This window comes from Anopheles gambiae, chromosome 2 (assembly GCF_943734735.2).
Source record: "Anopheles gambiae chromosome 2, idAnoGambNW_F1_1, whole genome shotgun sequence".
Lineage (NCBI taxonomy): Eukaryota > Metazoa > Arthropoda > Insecta > Diptera > Culicidae > Anopheles > Anopheles gambiae.
In genome coordinates, this window is record NC_064601.1 from 56,752,402 (window position 1) to 56,766,963 (window position 14,562).

At 46.0% G+C, this 14,562-nt stretch overlaps 5 protein-coding genes across 7 annotated transcripts; 3 read left to right on the forward strand and 2 right to left on the reverse strand.

The window, feature by feature from the left end:
* The first annotated feature begins 3,237 nt into the window (after positions 1 to 3,237).
* Positions 3,238 to 5,818, forward strand: LOC1275911 (zinc metalloproteinase nas-4). 3 transcript variants are annotated; one of them, XM_315198.6, is made up of 3 exons: positions 3,238 to 3,792; positions 3,872 to 4,308; positions 5,335 to 5,818. In XM_315198.6, exons 1-3 carry the CDS (start codon positions 3,444 to 3,446, stop codon positions 5,707 to 5,709), a joined length of 1,161 nt encoding a protein of 386 aa, XP_315198.6. In that variant the 5' UTR covers positions 3,238 to 3,443; the 3' UTR covers positions 5,710 to 5,818. The 3 variants fall into 3 exon arrangements, with proteins under 3 accessions (XP_315198.6, XP_003436874.1, XP_003436875.1); XM_003436826.2 differs by lacking the exon at positions 5,335 to 5,818 and adding an exon at positions 4,827 to 5,247; XM_003436827.2 differs by lacking the exon at positions 5,335 to 5,818 and adding an exon at positions 4,437 to 4,692.
* Positions 5,819 to 5,827: 9 nt separating this feature from the next.
* LOC5667690 (golgin subfamily A member 8A) lies at positions 5,828 to 7,550 on the reverse strand. The gene has a single exon (XM_001688569.3). The coding sequence runs from the start codon at positions 7,473 to 7,475 to the stop codon at positions 5,829 to 5,831; it is 1,647 nt and encodes a 548-aa protein (XP_001688621.2). The 5' UTR covers positions 7,476 to 7,550; the 3' UTR covers position 5,828.
* Positions 7,551 to 7,615: 65 nt separating this feature from the next.
* On the forward strand, positions 7,616 to 9,363 carry LOC1275909 (glutamate dehydrogenase, mitochondrial). Its single transcript, XM_315196.6, has one exon. It carries the CDS (start codon positions 7,714 to 7,716, stop codon positions 9,280 to 9,282), a length of 1,569 nt encoding a protein of 522 aa, XP_315196.6. The 5' UTR covers positions 7,616 to 7,713; the 3' UTR covers positions 9,283 to 9,363.
* Positions 9,364 to 9,549: 186 nt separating this feature from the next.
* On the reverse strand, positions 9,550 to 12,222 carry LOC1275908 (cell division cycle protein 16 homolog). The gene is made up of 3 exons (XM_315195.6): positions 12,059 to 12,222; positions 11,351 to 11,992; positions 9,550 to 11,261 (listed from the first exon to the last, which is right to left on the reverse strand). The coding sequence occupies exons 1-3, from the start codon at positions 12,140 to 12,142 to the stop codon at positions 9,696 to 9,698; spliced, it is 2,292 nt and encodes a 763-aa protein (XP_315195.6). The 5' UTR covers positions 12,143 to 12,222; the 3' UTR covers positions 9,550 to 9,695.
* A 242-nt stretch (positions 12,223 to 12,464) lies between these two features.
* LOC4576786 (protein lin-9 homolog) lies at positions 12,465 to 14,529 on the forward strand. The gene has a single exon (XM_001237634.4). It carries the CDS (start codon positions 12,638 to 12,640, stop codon positions 14,372 to 14,374), a length of 1,737 nt encoding a protein of 578 aa, XP_001237635.3. The 5' UTR covers positions 12,465 to 12,637; the 3' UTR covers positions 14,375 to 14,529.
* Positions 14,530 to 14,562: the final 33 nt, after the last annotated feature.

Genomic DNA, 14,562 nt, shown 5'->3' on the forward strand with positions numbered 1-14,562 from the left:
TATATATTTCCGGAAGTTTTATTTCATAAATGAGTTGTCGTGATCGTGAACCTGGCGAAAGAACGAGAATGAAAGCAAAAATCTTATTTTCTGGTGGTTTAACCATCCTGAAACCAAAGCGGGAAAGACGGACACTTTGTTGTAGGGAAAGATGGACACCGAATTTATTGATTTATATTTCTTCTTGGGGCCGGTCTGGTGGTACAGTCGTCAACTCGTACGACGTAATAACATGCCCGTCATGGGTTCAAGTCCCGAATAGACCGTGCCCCATACGTAGGACTGACTATCCTGCTATGGTAACAATAAGTCACTGAAAGCCAAGCTCACTTCACTAGTGGGTACAGGCAGGCCTTGACCGACTGCGGTTGTTGTGCCAAAGAAGAAGAAGAAGAAGAATATTACTTCTTATATCAATTAGTGATGAATAGTTTTCATCAAATACCTTGAATAAGCTAAATTTCGATGTATTCCGAAGCTATAAACCATCCAGCAACTAGATAAAGCATCGAAATAAGCCAGAATTCAAACACCGGTCAAAATAGTAGCCATTCGTTATGCTATTACTCGCTCGACGCTGATGAGACGCTTCACGAAATCCAATATCTTGCCTCGTCTTGGACAACTTTAAGCAATAAAAAGATGAGGCATTGATACGAAATCGTTGAGGAATAGATTAGAAATGCTATGGGAGTACAACCATCAAATGTTGAATTTTTAAAATGGTGGAAAATGGATTAAACTATTAACAAGTCCCTCTTTTCGTGGAGTAATTTCCTTAAAGGAAGTTCTAGACTGCTGTTCTGTAAGCTGGAGCAACGTCAGCTGTTAGTGCGCGATGTTTCAATAATGCTTTAAATGCTGCATTCTACGATATATTACCAGCGCCGCTTACAATTCCAAAATTCATGGCTGAATGAACCGTCGTTGCAATAGACCAAAAATTGGTTTATAAACGTACCAGGACGTGGAAAGCGATAGAATTTGTTAAAATATTGTAAAACTCTTCACTTTCTAACCTTTTTTACAGGTGTGCATCTTACCCTTCATGGTGTCCATCTTTCCCATATCAGGTGTCCGTCTTACCCGAACATTTCAAAACTGCACAAAAAAAAATCATGTTTTTCATTCATGAAAAAAAAAACGCAAAAATCAAAGGAAACTTAAAAGTTTCAACACATTTTCTGATAAAACATGAGTATAAGATAATATATGCACATTTTCATGGTCATTGCACTTATATATCCCTAGATTTTTACCATTTCCCTTAACGTGTCCGTCTTTACCTACCGTTCCCTACAGTATTACAGTGCTATTACAATTGGTCGTTAGATTGTTAGATGAAAATGGCTTCTTTATAAAACCTGCATTTCTCATTATAAACGTAAACATAACTGCAAATCCAAGGTTACATTTTTACCACGATCTCGGTGGTGTTTCGCGAAAATCATCATCCATATTCGTTACATCGTTCATATTACTAGTGATGGAAGCTATAGAAACAGACAGAAAGAGCGCAATTTTAACAACCAACTGCAACCATTTGAAGGGAAACGCAATCGATACACATTTACGCACCTCATTTTATCTGCATTGTTAGCAAATAATTCAATAAACCAGTTCAAAGGTAAGGGAACGCACCGTTGCGTTGCGCCAGTGTGTTGATGGATTTTGCTAATTAATTCAATTTACATCACCAACAGCACTATTCCGGCCAATAGTTACAGCGCGCCCCGGGTACAGCCGTTGCACTGCCGTCGAGCAGCTTTTGTATTTTGTCTTTTTCAAATGATAGGGGTAATTCGTAGTGGTATACTAATCGTAGTGGTATACACACTTTCAATGATGGACATGCCAGTTATCCGGTAAGCTTATGTTAACCATTTGGTGCGGCAAGCAGTAGGTTTAGCGAGAGATAGGAAGGGCGCAGCAGTACCCTATTACTTACTTACTTATCCGGCGCTACAACCGCTTTGCGGTCTTGGCCTGCCTCAGGAGTATCCGAAACCGCTCACGGTCTCGCGCCTTCGTCTGCCAGTCCGTTATAGTATATAGCAGTACCCTATATTGGTGTATAATTATCGGTTGCCAAATTTAACTCCACTTAGATGATTCAACCCATTTCCCACATCAAATGGGCTATCAAACAGGCATAGGTTGGGCGAGAAGCATACATCCGCGCGTTAAACCAGTTCTGTTGCGCTCCAGTACTCCATGGGTTCCTGTTTGGCCATCCACTGCAAAAGGCACAAAAAACAGCATTCGCCGCCCAAAAGTGTCGTGTGTGTGTCGTTTGGTTTACTTCCGGACCTCGTTTTGCATCGTCAATCGTCGTAAAACAATGAGGTCAATGGAAAAATTCTTACCATATAGGCGAGAACACGTACGTGTGGCAGGATTTTGTGTTCCGAAACCTTGTGCCTCAAAGCGCAGCTCGTACTTGCAGCAAATGTCAGCAAAGCGGCAAATCAAACATCATCCAGGTTGTTAAAATGCATGCCTCACAGTCATGCCTCCCAAACCTGATACCAATACCCGATCGAGGTCATCGAAATTGGGTTGAGCTTAATGACCCCCTTCCGGCCAAAATCCCAAGGCCCAAAAGGACATGACGAATGCATGCTGTCCAGTAGCGTGTGTGTATGGTGAAAGATCACAAGACCCTCGAATGCAGCAAGAGCCGAAGTGTGCACCTAAAAGATTTCGTGCTTTTCGATAAAACCATTACTAGTATCACACACCTTTACACTAGTTGCTGGCGCCCAACAATTGTCAACCGAAGCGCGACTGGCCTTATCGGTCACGGTGCAACCGATTCACGAGGCGCTAGAAAAATATAAACAAAACCAACGGACGCCCGCTCTCTCTCTCACTATCTCCCTCCGACTGCCGGTGAACCATGCGCCAAGAATCCACCCGCAGCCCCGGTGCGTTGTACTTCGCTTTCCAGAACCCTTTTTCGGGCCACGGAGCCCTATGCGGAGGGTGCAAATTTGATTCACTTACTCACCTTCCACGGACACACGAACCCGCCGGTAACACCACCCTCATTGAAGGTACAATCATGCACGTGTTGTAAAAATAATAAAGGAACCGATTCTACCAAGAACAAGACAGGGTAGAGGTTTGGTGGCAATGGCACAGGGAAGAAAAGGCTGGCAACGAACCGCCGGGGTGGCCTTCGATGGAGTTGAAGGGGAAAAGCTGAAGGAGAGTGTTGGGAGCCAATATAAATAGGGAACAATTGGCGAAAGCGGTTAATCAGTGTACGACTTTACCGTCTCGCACCTCGTTCTAGGCTAGACTTCGGCTCGATCGGCAAACCTCGCGTAACTCAACAAGCAAGAACTTGCGATATTCGCCTACGATCCTGCGATCCGCGTGTGCGTTTGTGTGAGCGTGTGTATGTGTGTACGAGTAGATTACTACGAATATCGACCACCATGTCCGTGTCACAGATACTGCGCGTGTTGGCGATCGGTTGTTTCGTGATCGGATGCACTCAAGCAAACGTAATCATGTACGATACCGAGGAGAACAGCATCGATGGCTCGAGCGATTTTATCGATCTGACCCATCTGGGACCGAATCTGTTTGGGGAACCTGATGAAGAGGTGGGCAAACTGGTGGCCAACTTCAATCCGGAAACCGATGCCGGCAATGTGGAAGAATTGGGATCTTACGTCGAGGGTGACATGCTGATCGATCGTCCTGAAGGACGGAATGGCCTATCAAATACAGCCACCCGTTGGCCCAATGGTGTGGTACCGTTCGTGATTTCGGGAAACTTTGGTAAGTAACGCTGCAGAGTACAGTGCGCGGCCGTATTCCTCTGCTCAAGCCTTTTGATCGTCTTGTAATGTCTGAACAGATGCTAAGGGTATGCAACTGATCGAGCAAGCCATCAACGAGTATCACACGAAAACGTGCATCCGATTCGTGCCGCGTATGGGCGAAAAGAACTATGTTTCCTTCGAAAGTTCCAGCAGTGGGTGCTGGTCCAGCGTGGGAATGATTGGTGGCAAACAGGCGGTCAATCTGCAGATTCCCGGCTGCACCACACTCGTCGGTACCGCCATACACGAGATGATGCATGCGCTTGGCTTTCTGCACGAGCAGAACCGCGAGGATCGCGATGATTGGGTGCGAATTCGCTACGAAAACATCAAGGCTGGAACGTCCAACAATTTCGAGAAAGCCAAGAAGGGTACCACCAACAGCTTCGGCGTAGCGTACGATTACGCCAGTATCATGCACTACTCGTCGAATGCGTTCTCAACCAACGGTAACCCCACGATCGAAGCGAAGGTAAGCACGGTTCACCACCGGGTCACCCAGTTCGGAATCAACCTTAACTCAAACAGCACATCCTTTGGCTCTGATCGCTACTCACACCCATTTAACTTAACGCTACATTTTCCCATTTCCACACACAGAAACCATTCTCTGGTGACATGGGCCAACGGATCGGGTTCAGTAAGAGCGATCTTGCCAAGATTAATCTCATGTACGGGTGCAAGTAAAGCACAGAATGGGCACGGACCATCGAACACACATCCACAACACACCCACTTCGAACTAACCTTCATCCGACCTCTCTTCCTGCGAATCGGCCAACTCGAATGACCATTTCGGTGTTTTGCGAGAGCCTTTTTGTGATGCTAATAAAGTCTACTGGTGCCTTTTCGCATACATTTGTCTATGAACGCTTAGTATCATTACCATGAGCCTTACGGTCTGCGATTCGCTTTTCTCACGAGCATTGCGCTATTCACCATTTTGCCATTCGCCGTCAACCGTTCATCCACGTGGGAAATTCTTTCTAGCGCGCCGGTGGTAATAAAATGGGCCAGCGACAAGGGTTCTCCTCCAGCGATCTGGCCAAACTGAATGCCATGTACGGATGCAAGGGTAATTCAGCAGCCGCCACCAGCTCAGGCACTAGCCCACAAACACAGCGTCCTGGCCGACCGACGCGTCCCTCCCGACCAGCAGGCAACAATCGTCCCGGAAATGGCGGAGCACAGGTTGCCAGTGCCATTGTAAACCTGATTGGATCCATCTTTGGCGAAGAAGATACCAATACTACCGCAATTGCGGGGGAAGTTGTCCGTCGCTGAAACTTTAGTGCTTCCAACATATCAACTGTACTCTGTATTTAGCCACTTATACCGAACTACCTCGTTTACCTACGGATTGTTTTTTAACCTTTTTTATCAACATGAATAAAAGTATACGTACCTCGTACGCGTTCTTGTTTCCATAGTCTAGGCCGTGTGGCTTTTCTCTGTTCACATTTGTTACACACTCGCTGTTCTACCATTTTCGTTCCAGAAACCGTTGAATGGTGCTAAGATGGGTCAACGGGAAGGTTTTTCGTGGAGCGATATGGAAAAACTGAACCGGATGTACAAATGCCAGGGAAGCTTAGGAAATGGCCAAACAGTTCTTCGTCCTCCTACATTTGGCATCTTGCCCTCAACTGGAGTTTCCGCGCCGGTAAACCCGTCGGGTCCCAATGCCGGTGGGTCGCCGTATTTCCCACCATCGGGGCCTTCCCCGTTCAATCCGTACTATCCTCCAGCAGGAGGATTCGGACCAATGTTACCCTACGGACCGTATCCTGCCGTTGCCGGTTATGGGCCTGGGTTTGGCTACTATCCGCATGATACGGACACAAGTGAACATGAAGTGGCCGAAAGATTGTAACCCGGCTACAGAGACTTCAAACAAACTCCAGCATATATATGCGTTATACGTTAAAAAAATGCATATAATTGGGAACGCCGCAAATAAATCATTACATTAATATTCAAAACCATTGCACTCTACTGATATCGCTTGTTAACCAGCATCCGAGAGCGGGGAAGTTTGCACTGGCTCAGTGTATGCAACCGGTACTGCATCTCTGGCGCTGTTACGCGTTTTCGCACATTCTCTGCCAGCTGCTGGTGTTCCGTCGGCAACACTATACGCTCGTCGTGCTGATTCACGTCTTGTCCCTCGGCACATTCCGCACACTGCTGACTGCCATACAGGGTGCTAATTGGGGTGTCCTCTTCTACTGCCGCTCCAGTTGCACTCATTTTAACCAGCGCCAACACCTTCCGCTCAATGGCAGACAGCGCATCCATTAAGCACTCGTTTGTCAATCGGTCGTAAGTGGAACTGGTAGAACCTCCCATTAGCTGCTGTATTTTTGTTCGCTCAAACCCTACCAACGACAGCGCCTGTTCGATCACTCCGAGCTTTACCGCAAGTTCTTCCTGCTGCAGACAAACCTCCTCCTGCAGCTTCGTCGAGTGCCGCTTAGCTTCCAGCAACTCTTGCAAGTCTTGCTTCACTGACCGCTCTTCGGAAAGCCTTTTGCGTTTCTCTCCCTCCTGCAAACGCTCGCTATCTTTCTCCAGATCTCGGGCGATCCCATTCGCCTCCTCAATCTTTGCATTCGTTACATTCAAATACCGGAACAACGCTGTATACTTGTCCTGCTGTTTTTCGATTTGAAATAGAACATCCTGGATGGCGTCAAGCTGCAAATATTCCATGGTACTGTTAATGACGGCGCCAAACCGATCGATCTTTTCCCAGTTAGCCATTTTGAAGCGATTGCGCTTCCGAACCAAACTTGGGTCCAGCTCGGCGATCGCCCTTTTGTAGCCCTTTGTCCGTAAGAACTCATTAACATGCCGCGTGCCAACGATCTGCCGTTCCACCTCGATCATCTCCTGCGTTCGTGCCCGCTTGTCTCGGGATTCCTGGACTTTTAGCGAATCGATCCGATGGCACAGATCCTCACCTTGATTAAACGCCAGCGTAGCGCGCTCAATCATGTCGAGCAAAAACTTCCTATTCCGGTTCAACTCTCGCACATACTGCTGCCACTGCTGGTTATACAACTTGCGCTCGCCGAGCATGTTATCGATCTCATTGCGATGCTTCCGATTTTCGGCATGCAGTTTGCCTTCCAGCTTGCGCGCATTATCAAGCCGGCTCTCCAAGGCAGCAAGCTCGGTGCGTGATTTCTCCAGCGCTACGCGGTAAACGTAATCCGAGGGAACTGCTTTGGTGGCGCATTCTAGCTCAGCGTTTGCGCGCTTAATCTGCGACAACAGCTCATTCGTGTCAGTCTTGGCAGCTTCGATTTGTCTTTCGTACCGTACGGCATCGTCCAGCATCCGGAGGATGTAGCGGCGCAGATTTTCGGCCTCCCGACGATATACGGGAGCATTGAAAATTTTAAGTTTTAGCTCTTTTTGAGCTTTTTCACGCTCTAAATGAATCAACCTTTTGTTCAAACATCGTATTTGGAAAGCTTCTGCAGTTTCTCCCGGCTTAATAGCATCTATCTTCTGGTACCGATGCTTCCATCGTACAATCTCGGCCCGCTCACGCTGGATTTGCTCGATACGGTCTTCGGCACTAAGATTTTCAATCGGCCCAAAAAAGGCAGGGACAAGCGCTCCGTTTGCCATACTGAAAAGCGGAATGCTTTATCTTCAACGCGGCAATGTTTGCTTCGACATCCGATGGGTATCGTGCTGTGCTGCACGTACTCTGTGTAAACTGTTTTTCTTAGCATATGCGTAAGATCGTAGAACGCTTTGAGATTTAATTCTACGGACAAAGTTATTTCTACCATTTCCAAACGCACGGATTTGAAAGTTGGTCTCGCTTATCTCGCAACAAACCCTTTTCCTGCAATTCTCGAAAATGCAACGTTTTGTGGATACTTTCAAGCTCCTCCGCCGCGGAGCTCATACCATTCCGAAGCATCTCGAATGCATTCCGAATGAACGAGATCCGCCGTTCTCGAAAATGGTAGAATATTGCTTTCACAAGGCCTGCATTGTGCTTGAACCACAGCTAATAGAATCGATGAGCAAGTATCCTTCGATGGCCCCAGAAAAGCGAGCCAATCGGGTACAGGCAATCTTGAAGATCATCTCGAACAACTCGAGTACACTAGAGTTTCAGTTTCCGTTCGTGCGTGACGACGGTCGGTATGAAATGGTTACGGCTTTTCGGGCCCATCACTGCCTTCACCGTCTTCCAGTGAAAGGTGGTATTCGTTACTCGAGCGATGTTTGCAAGGACGAGGTCGAAGCACTTTCGGCACTGATGACCTTCAAGTGTGCCTGCGTAAACGTACCTTTCGGGGGTGCCAAAGGAGGAATCATAATCGACCCTGCCAAGTATAGTGAGAAGGAATTGCAAAGCATCACTCGGCGCTACACAGTAGAGCTGGCAAAAAAGAACTTCATCGGACCGGGGATCGATGTGCCGGCCCCGGATATGGGCACGACTTCGCGCGAAATGTCCTGGATAGCCGATCAGTACGGGAAAACGTTCGGACATCGCGACATCAACACGATGGCCGTCGTTACCGGCAAGCCACTGAATCAGGGAGGCATTCGAGGCCGTACAGAAGCCACCGGTAAAGGCGTATACATAGCGACTAATTGCTTCACGCGTGAGGCAAGCTGGATGCGCGAGATCGGTCTCGAGCCCGGATTGGAAGGAAAGACGGTGATCGTACAAGGGTTTGGCAACGTTGGCCAATACGCTGCAGAACACTTCCATCGAGCGGGATGCAAAGTTGTCGGCATCATCGAAAAGGATGTTTCGCTTCACTGCAAGTCGGGAATTGATATCAAAGCACTGAGTCGATACAAAACACAGCAGAAAACAATTAAAGGATATCCCAAGGCAAACGAATTTAATGGAGACCTGCTGCTAGAAGAGTGCGATATTCTCATACCGGCCGCCATGGAAAAATCAATCACTTCGGAGAATGCCAAAAACATAAAAGCCAAGATCATCGCCGAGGGAGCCAACGGACCCACGACACCGGCGGCAGACAAAATTCTACAGGAACGCCGCATTCTCGTCATACCTGACCTGTACTGCAATGCTGGCGGCGTTACTGCGTCATACTTTGAGTATCTGAAAAACATAAATCACATCTCATTCGGTAAGTTATCCTTCCGCCATGAAGCGCAGAATTTGCGGGAGGTGCTCGCATCGGTACAAGAATCATTGCGGAGTGCCGGAGTATGTGTTACTGTAACACCCAGCAAGCACTTGAAGCATTACTTTGAGCATGCCAGCGAGGCCGATGTGGTAACTTCCGGACTACAATTTGTGCTAGAAACAGCTGGAAAAGGTATTATGAACGTTGCTTCGCAGCACCAGCTATGTTTGGACATCCGGACCGCCGCTTACATCTGGTCGGTGGAGAAAATTTTCAAATCCTATGAAGAAGCAGGACTTTCGATGTAAATGTAACAAGGCGTATAGCATTGATATCACGTATTATCAATCCAAATTTTAATTCTTCTCAATAAATGTTTACAATTTCTATTCGCTGTATTGATTTAACGGATAAAAGTATCTACTGCAGTACTTACCTGGAATCCGAATGTTGCAATTTTCGCCTTCAATCAATTCAATTAAATGCCGTTTTTTATGTGTTGTGATTGTACTAATATCACAAAGCTTCAATGATGGTAAAATTTCGGAGATTAGTTGATCGAGAACTTAATACTGTTTTAAAGGTAGGTGCACACTCTGCTGTATCAGTTGAAACTTGAACAGTAAAGTAGCTGAGGCCAAATTTTGCAAATTTGTATACCTTTATTATTCAAATAGAGCTTATTTTATCAAAACCGTTCCAAAGCTTGTTTGCCTTCAATCTAAATATCAATGCTCATATCATCCGCACTAGTATCGCTCATGGGGGACGTTTTCGTGTACCATTCGTCAAAATTGAGTTGCATGCGCAAGGTAGGTCGTGGAGCACTATCTCTAACATCTTCGCTGTCACCTTCGGTGGCATTGCAAGTATTCAGTTTGTCTAAAGTTTTACTCTCGTCCCTAGACTTTTCCGCTTGATCTCCTTCCTTATCGCCGCAATCTTCCTCGGCATCCTCCGCAGCATAGAATGGAAGCGATTGCACCTCTGTCAGATCTTCGATAACGTACTTCAGTACAGTAGTGGTAAACACGTCATCCCGTTTCAGAGACAAACTTTTGTGGAATGAATCTACTGCATCGTATAATTGACCCATTAACGCTTGCACAAATCCGATAGCTGTGTACGTGGCAGCATTCAACGGCTTCAGAGAAAGAGCCCATCGGTGGAACTCCAGAGCTTCCTCGTACTTTTTATTTTTCCGGCAACAGTGTCCCAAATTGTTCAACAATGGCTCCCACCGGGCGGTCAACTGTTCATTATTCTGCTTCACCATATTGCGCACCATTTCCAACGTGCTGCGGAAAACTTCCTCTGCACATTCGTAATGCTCACACTCGTACTTGATCACGCCTAGCTCGTGCAAAACGAACACGTCCAGGGGAGCGATGGACATAGCTTGGTAGAAAAATTTTTCAGCCATTGCATGGTTTTTGGTCAACCCACATTCAACTCCGATGTACAGCAGTGGCAGATGGCATCCGCGCATCAGTTGCGTGGCCTTAAAATAAGCTGCCATTGCCTGATCATGCTCGTTTTCCTTTGCGAACGAATGGCCGTATGCCAACCAAGCCGGACCGTACAGGCGGTCGAGAGTGGTTGCTTTGGAAAGATAACGACGCGCTGGATCACTTTTACCGATCAAATCATAGTAGCACCCCACGGCATACCATGAGATTGCATCGTCCGGATAAAAATCAACAAGCTTGTGAGCAACATAGAAAAGCCGATTGAAGTCTTTCATCTCCATCAAACATCCAATCTGCACCGTAAGCGATCGTTTGTGATAGGGATCGTTTTTCAGAATTTCTTCCAACATTTTGATGCATCGCCGATAGTCACAGCTGTAAAAATACTGTTCAGCTCGTGCGATCATTAGGTCTATGCTTGATTCAAGCTTTTCCATGCACTGTTCGTACGAAACTACCGATGCGCCAGGATTTGGCTTGGGACGATTGATTCTAAAAGGCGTCTCCTGCCGAGAATTATTTGCCCCGCCTACGCTGAGCATTGTTGAGCCACCTGTTAGGCTTGTACCAAGCAGTGATGCTCTAGTCAACGATGTATGAATCAGATAGGAGGGATTGTTTTTAAGGTCCTCCAGAATTTTGTTTGCCGGTGACATTATCTCCCTCTGCTTTTGTTTTGTGCGGGGAGCTGGAGTGAAACTTTTGGATACTGATGATTTGCTTGTCTCGTTGTTTTTACAATTTTTCATCTTCTCCTTTAATTCATGCCATAAACTAGTGTTCATCGAAGATACGGGTGGATCATCCAGGTTGGTTTGCTAAGCGTTTGGGAATAAAAAATATATTATTCTCATGCTCAAGAGCATTTTACAAAACTGACGTTAACTTTCATCCTCTATTCACTTACCATAGCGATTGATTCGTAATATTTCTTCAGCTTACTCTCGTACAGACGCTTGAGAACCTTTCTTTCTGGCTCTGTGCACTGCTGCGCCATTGGAATATGTTGCATCAATTCTTTCTCCTCCCAAGCCATCAGCATGTCGTGTTGCACCAAAGCATCTAGCGCTTCGGAGCAGTAAACCGATTTGTGTAGCGCTTGAACATAACAGTCCATTGCCAGGCTGCGATTATCCATCGACTCCAGTATTTTGCCCTTCAAAAAATACACCGATGCAATGATATCGTTTTTGAACGGATCCTCATACATGCTTCCGTCGTAGCTCTCGTCCGTTGTAGAATCGTCTTTCATGCTGGACGAATGTGAACCAGTTTTGCCACTTAATGCATACGATAGCGTTTCGCAGTCCACCGAATTTAGGATCTCCAGTGCTGATTGATATTCCTTCGCCTCATTCAAGCACTCTGCGGCCAAATAGTGACACAACAGGTTCGTTTTCTCCAGCGATCGGCTTCGAATGGTGTGCGCTGCCCGGTGAAATTCCCGCAGCAGAAACATACACTGCGCCTCCCAGTAAACATCACGCGGATCGCCATTGCTTAGAACTGTTACTTTTTCGGCCCAAAACAGTGCTGTCTGGTACCGACGCTGGAAACGAAATGAAAAATTCTATAGCTGCTTGCGACGTGGCAACTCCTCTCTGGCACCGCTTACCAAATCAATAAAATTTTTCACCGTTTTACGATAACTTTCAATGTCGATCATCTCTTGTTCCATCGTTCCAGCGATTGTAAACATGAACGCAAATAAAAGCGCTAAAATCCGTGCTTGCGGCAAATGTCAATGTTTGGCAACATCGATCATCAATAGCCGATGAATGTCTGTTGATGATGGTTCTATAATTTGCTGTAATTTTACAGATGCACAGAGTTGATTTTTTTTTCTTTATTCGATCATCAAAATAGAAATCATTTATGATGAATTAAAATCAATTACGCCCAATTTTTGCCTACTTTTTTGTTTGCTTGATACCATACATAATAATCATCTCCCTAGCACTACGCATACGTGTACACAGTGCTGTATATTTTTTAATCGATTCAAGCTACAACTCGATTTCGATGACAGCAGAATGACATTTGCGGTAGGAATAACAACGCCGTAACGAAAACTCACGCCAGCAAGCAAAACAGTTAAATTACACTTTTCCAATCATTTAAAGGAAACGCGCCAGGTTGTGTAAATTCTTGGCCAACTTGTTTTACTCATCGGCTTAAATTACGTGCAATTCCGATGGAGAGCGAAGGATCAACGCCACCCGCATTCACGCCTGCCGCACTGGGCTTGCATCCAGTTGGAACCAAATTTCCCAAAACAACGAACAGCCAGCCCATACAAGTTCTGAATGCAAGAGGAATGCCAGCACGAATTCGAAAAAAGAATCGCCTCTTTTTTGACGACGACATCATCAACGATAAAATTCCGTCGGTCAAGGCAACTCCCAAGAAAACACCAGGATCAGCAAAGAAAACCCTAATCAGCAGCAAGACCCCTCGCAGGGAGTTATCTACTCCGCCCCGCAAAGTGATTCCGCGAATGTCTTTGAAAAAGAAATATTCTTCGCGGTACGCGCATCTGAAGCAGAGCGGCCGAAAGAGGAAGATCGACCCGGAAGAGAAGGCACACAACTCAATGAAGTTAATGAACACGAGCGGTTTGGAAAATCCAAGTTGGTTTCAAAAACTTGGTAACCAGTTTCGAAACTTCCTCCTGCTACCCAAGGCACATCGGTTCTGCTACTTCGAGTTTTTCTACAGCGACATTGATCGTAACCTTTTCAGTGCTCCGAGTGATTTTGAGCAGCTGGTTCGTACGCATTATCCACAGTTGAAAACGAACAATCTAACGCGCGCGGAATGGCGTAAAATTCGCGGATCATTCGGTAAACCCAGGCTGTTTTCTCCCGCATTCATAATGGAAGAAAGACTGGAACTGGCTCGCAAACGCGAGAAAATAAGAGTGCTGCAAGGGAATAGCCTTGGAGACATTTCATTCATCGAAGGTTTGCCTAACAGTATATCAAAGCAAATTCCTACTGGCACAAAAGTTACGGCCAAGCTCCGTGATCCATACGATGGGATGTACAATGGTACGGTGGAAGCCTACATACCGGAGGCCAGAAGCTACAAGATCTTGTTTGATCGGTCTGGTTTGGGATCGCGCTCCATACCAGATTACGAAGTGTTTTCACTAGAAAACACAGACAAAATCAAGCTCAACAGTATCACGAAGGACTATCGCTTAGCTTACCAAAACGCTTCGTTTTATCTTGCTTCGCCAACGGCGAAACCGAAAGCCACTGCAGGAGACCCGCTGCTGGGTAGCGATATAGGACATAAGCTATGCACCAGCGATAGGAAAGTGTTCTTCCCCAAGGATAACATCGGTGGATATCCTGTGAAATATCTGGAGCTGATAGTACGCACCAAAAAGACGCTATCCGCCAAGCAGATGAAACTGCTGCGTTTGCAGAACATTACATCAGAAGCACAGATCTACAAATCGTACGATAACCCTCTGCCAGAGGAGTTTAAGAAACGCTACGCCATGCTAATAGTTGCTATCGACAAGCTGAACCGTGATCTTGCGGATCAATTGAACCAGCTCCGCGAGTATGTAGGCAGCTTAACGCACGACCCGGAAATGCTTGCAATGATCACACCGAGCCATTATCGCGAGCAATCTCGTGAAAAAGCGGCCCAGATATTTGAGAAGAATAACAAGGGACACGTTAAGAACGAGCATATTGCCAATCTAATTAAACAGCTTACCACCATCATGTATCTCGCATCGAATGTCAGTAAAAACGATAAAGATGAGCTCAGTATCACCGCATTAAAGGGCGCGATTGTGGAAACTAGGGAAACGTTGGATTCGGGAAATGTGGCCGCATTCAATCGTAATGTAGCCAGTCACATGAGCTACATAGATGCTCAACCTGGTCCGTCGAAAATGGTAAAAACTGAATAATTTTTCTTCGCGATAACCTTAAGAGAAAGGATTAACATTAAATGGGATTTTGTACATAAGATGGCAGGAGATGAGTAATATTGATTGAATGTGTGAACTTTGCAACGCGTGTAAAATTTAAAAATGTTAATAAAAGGCTTAAACCATTAAACAAATAATACTGGCTAATTTAATTTACTCATGCAACA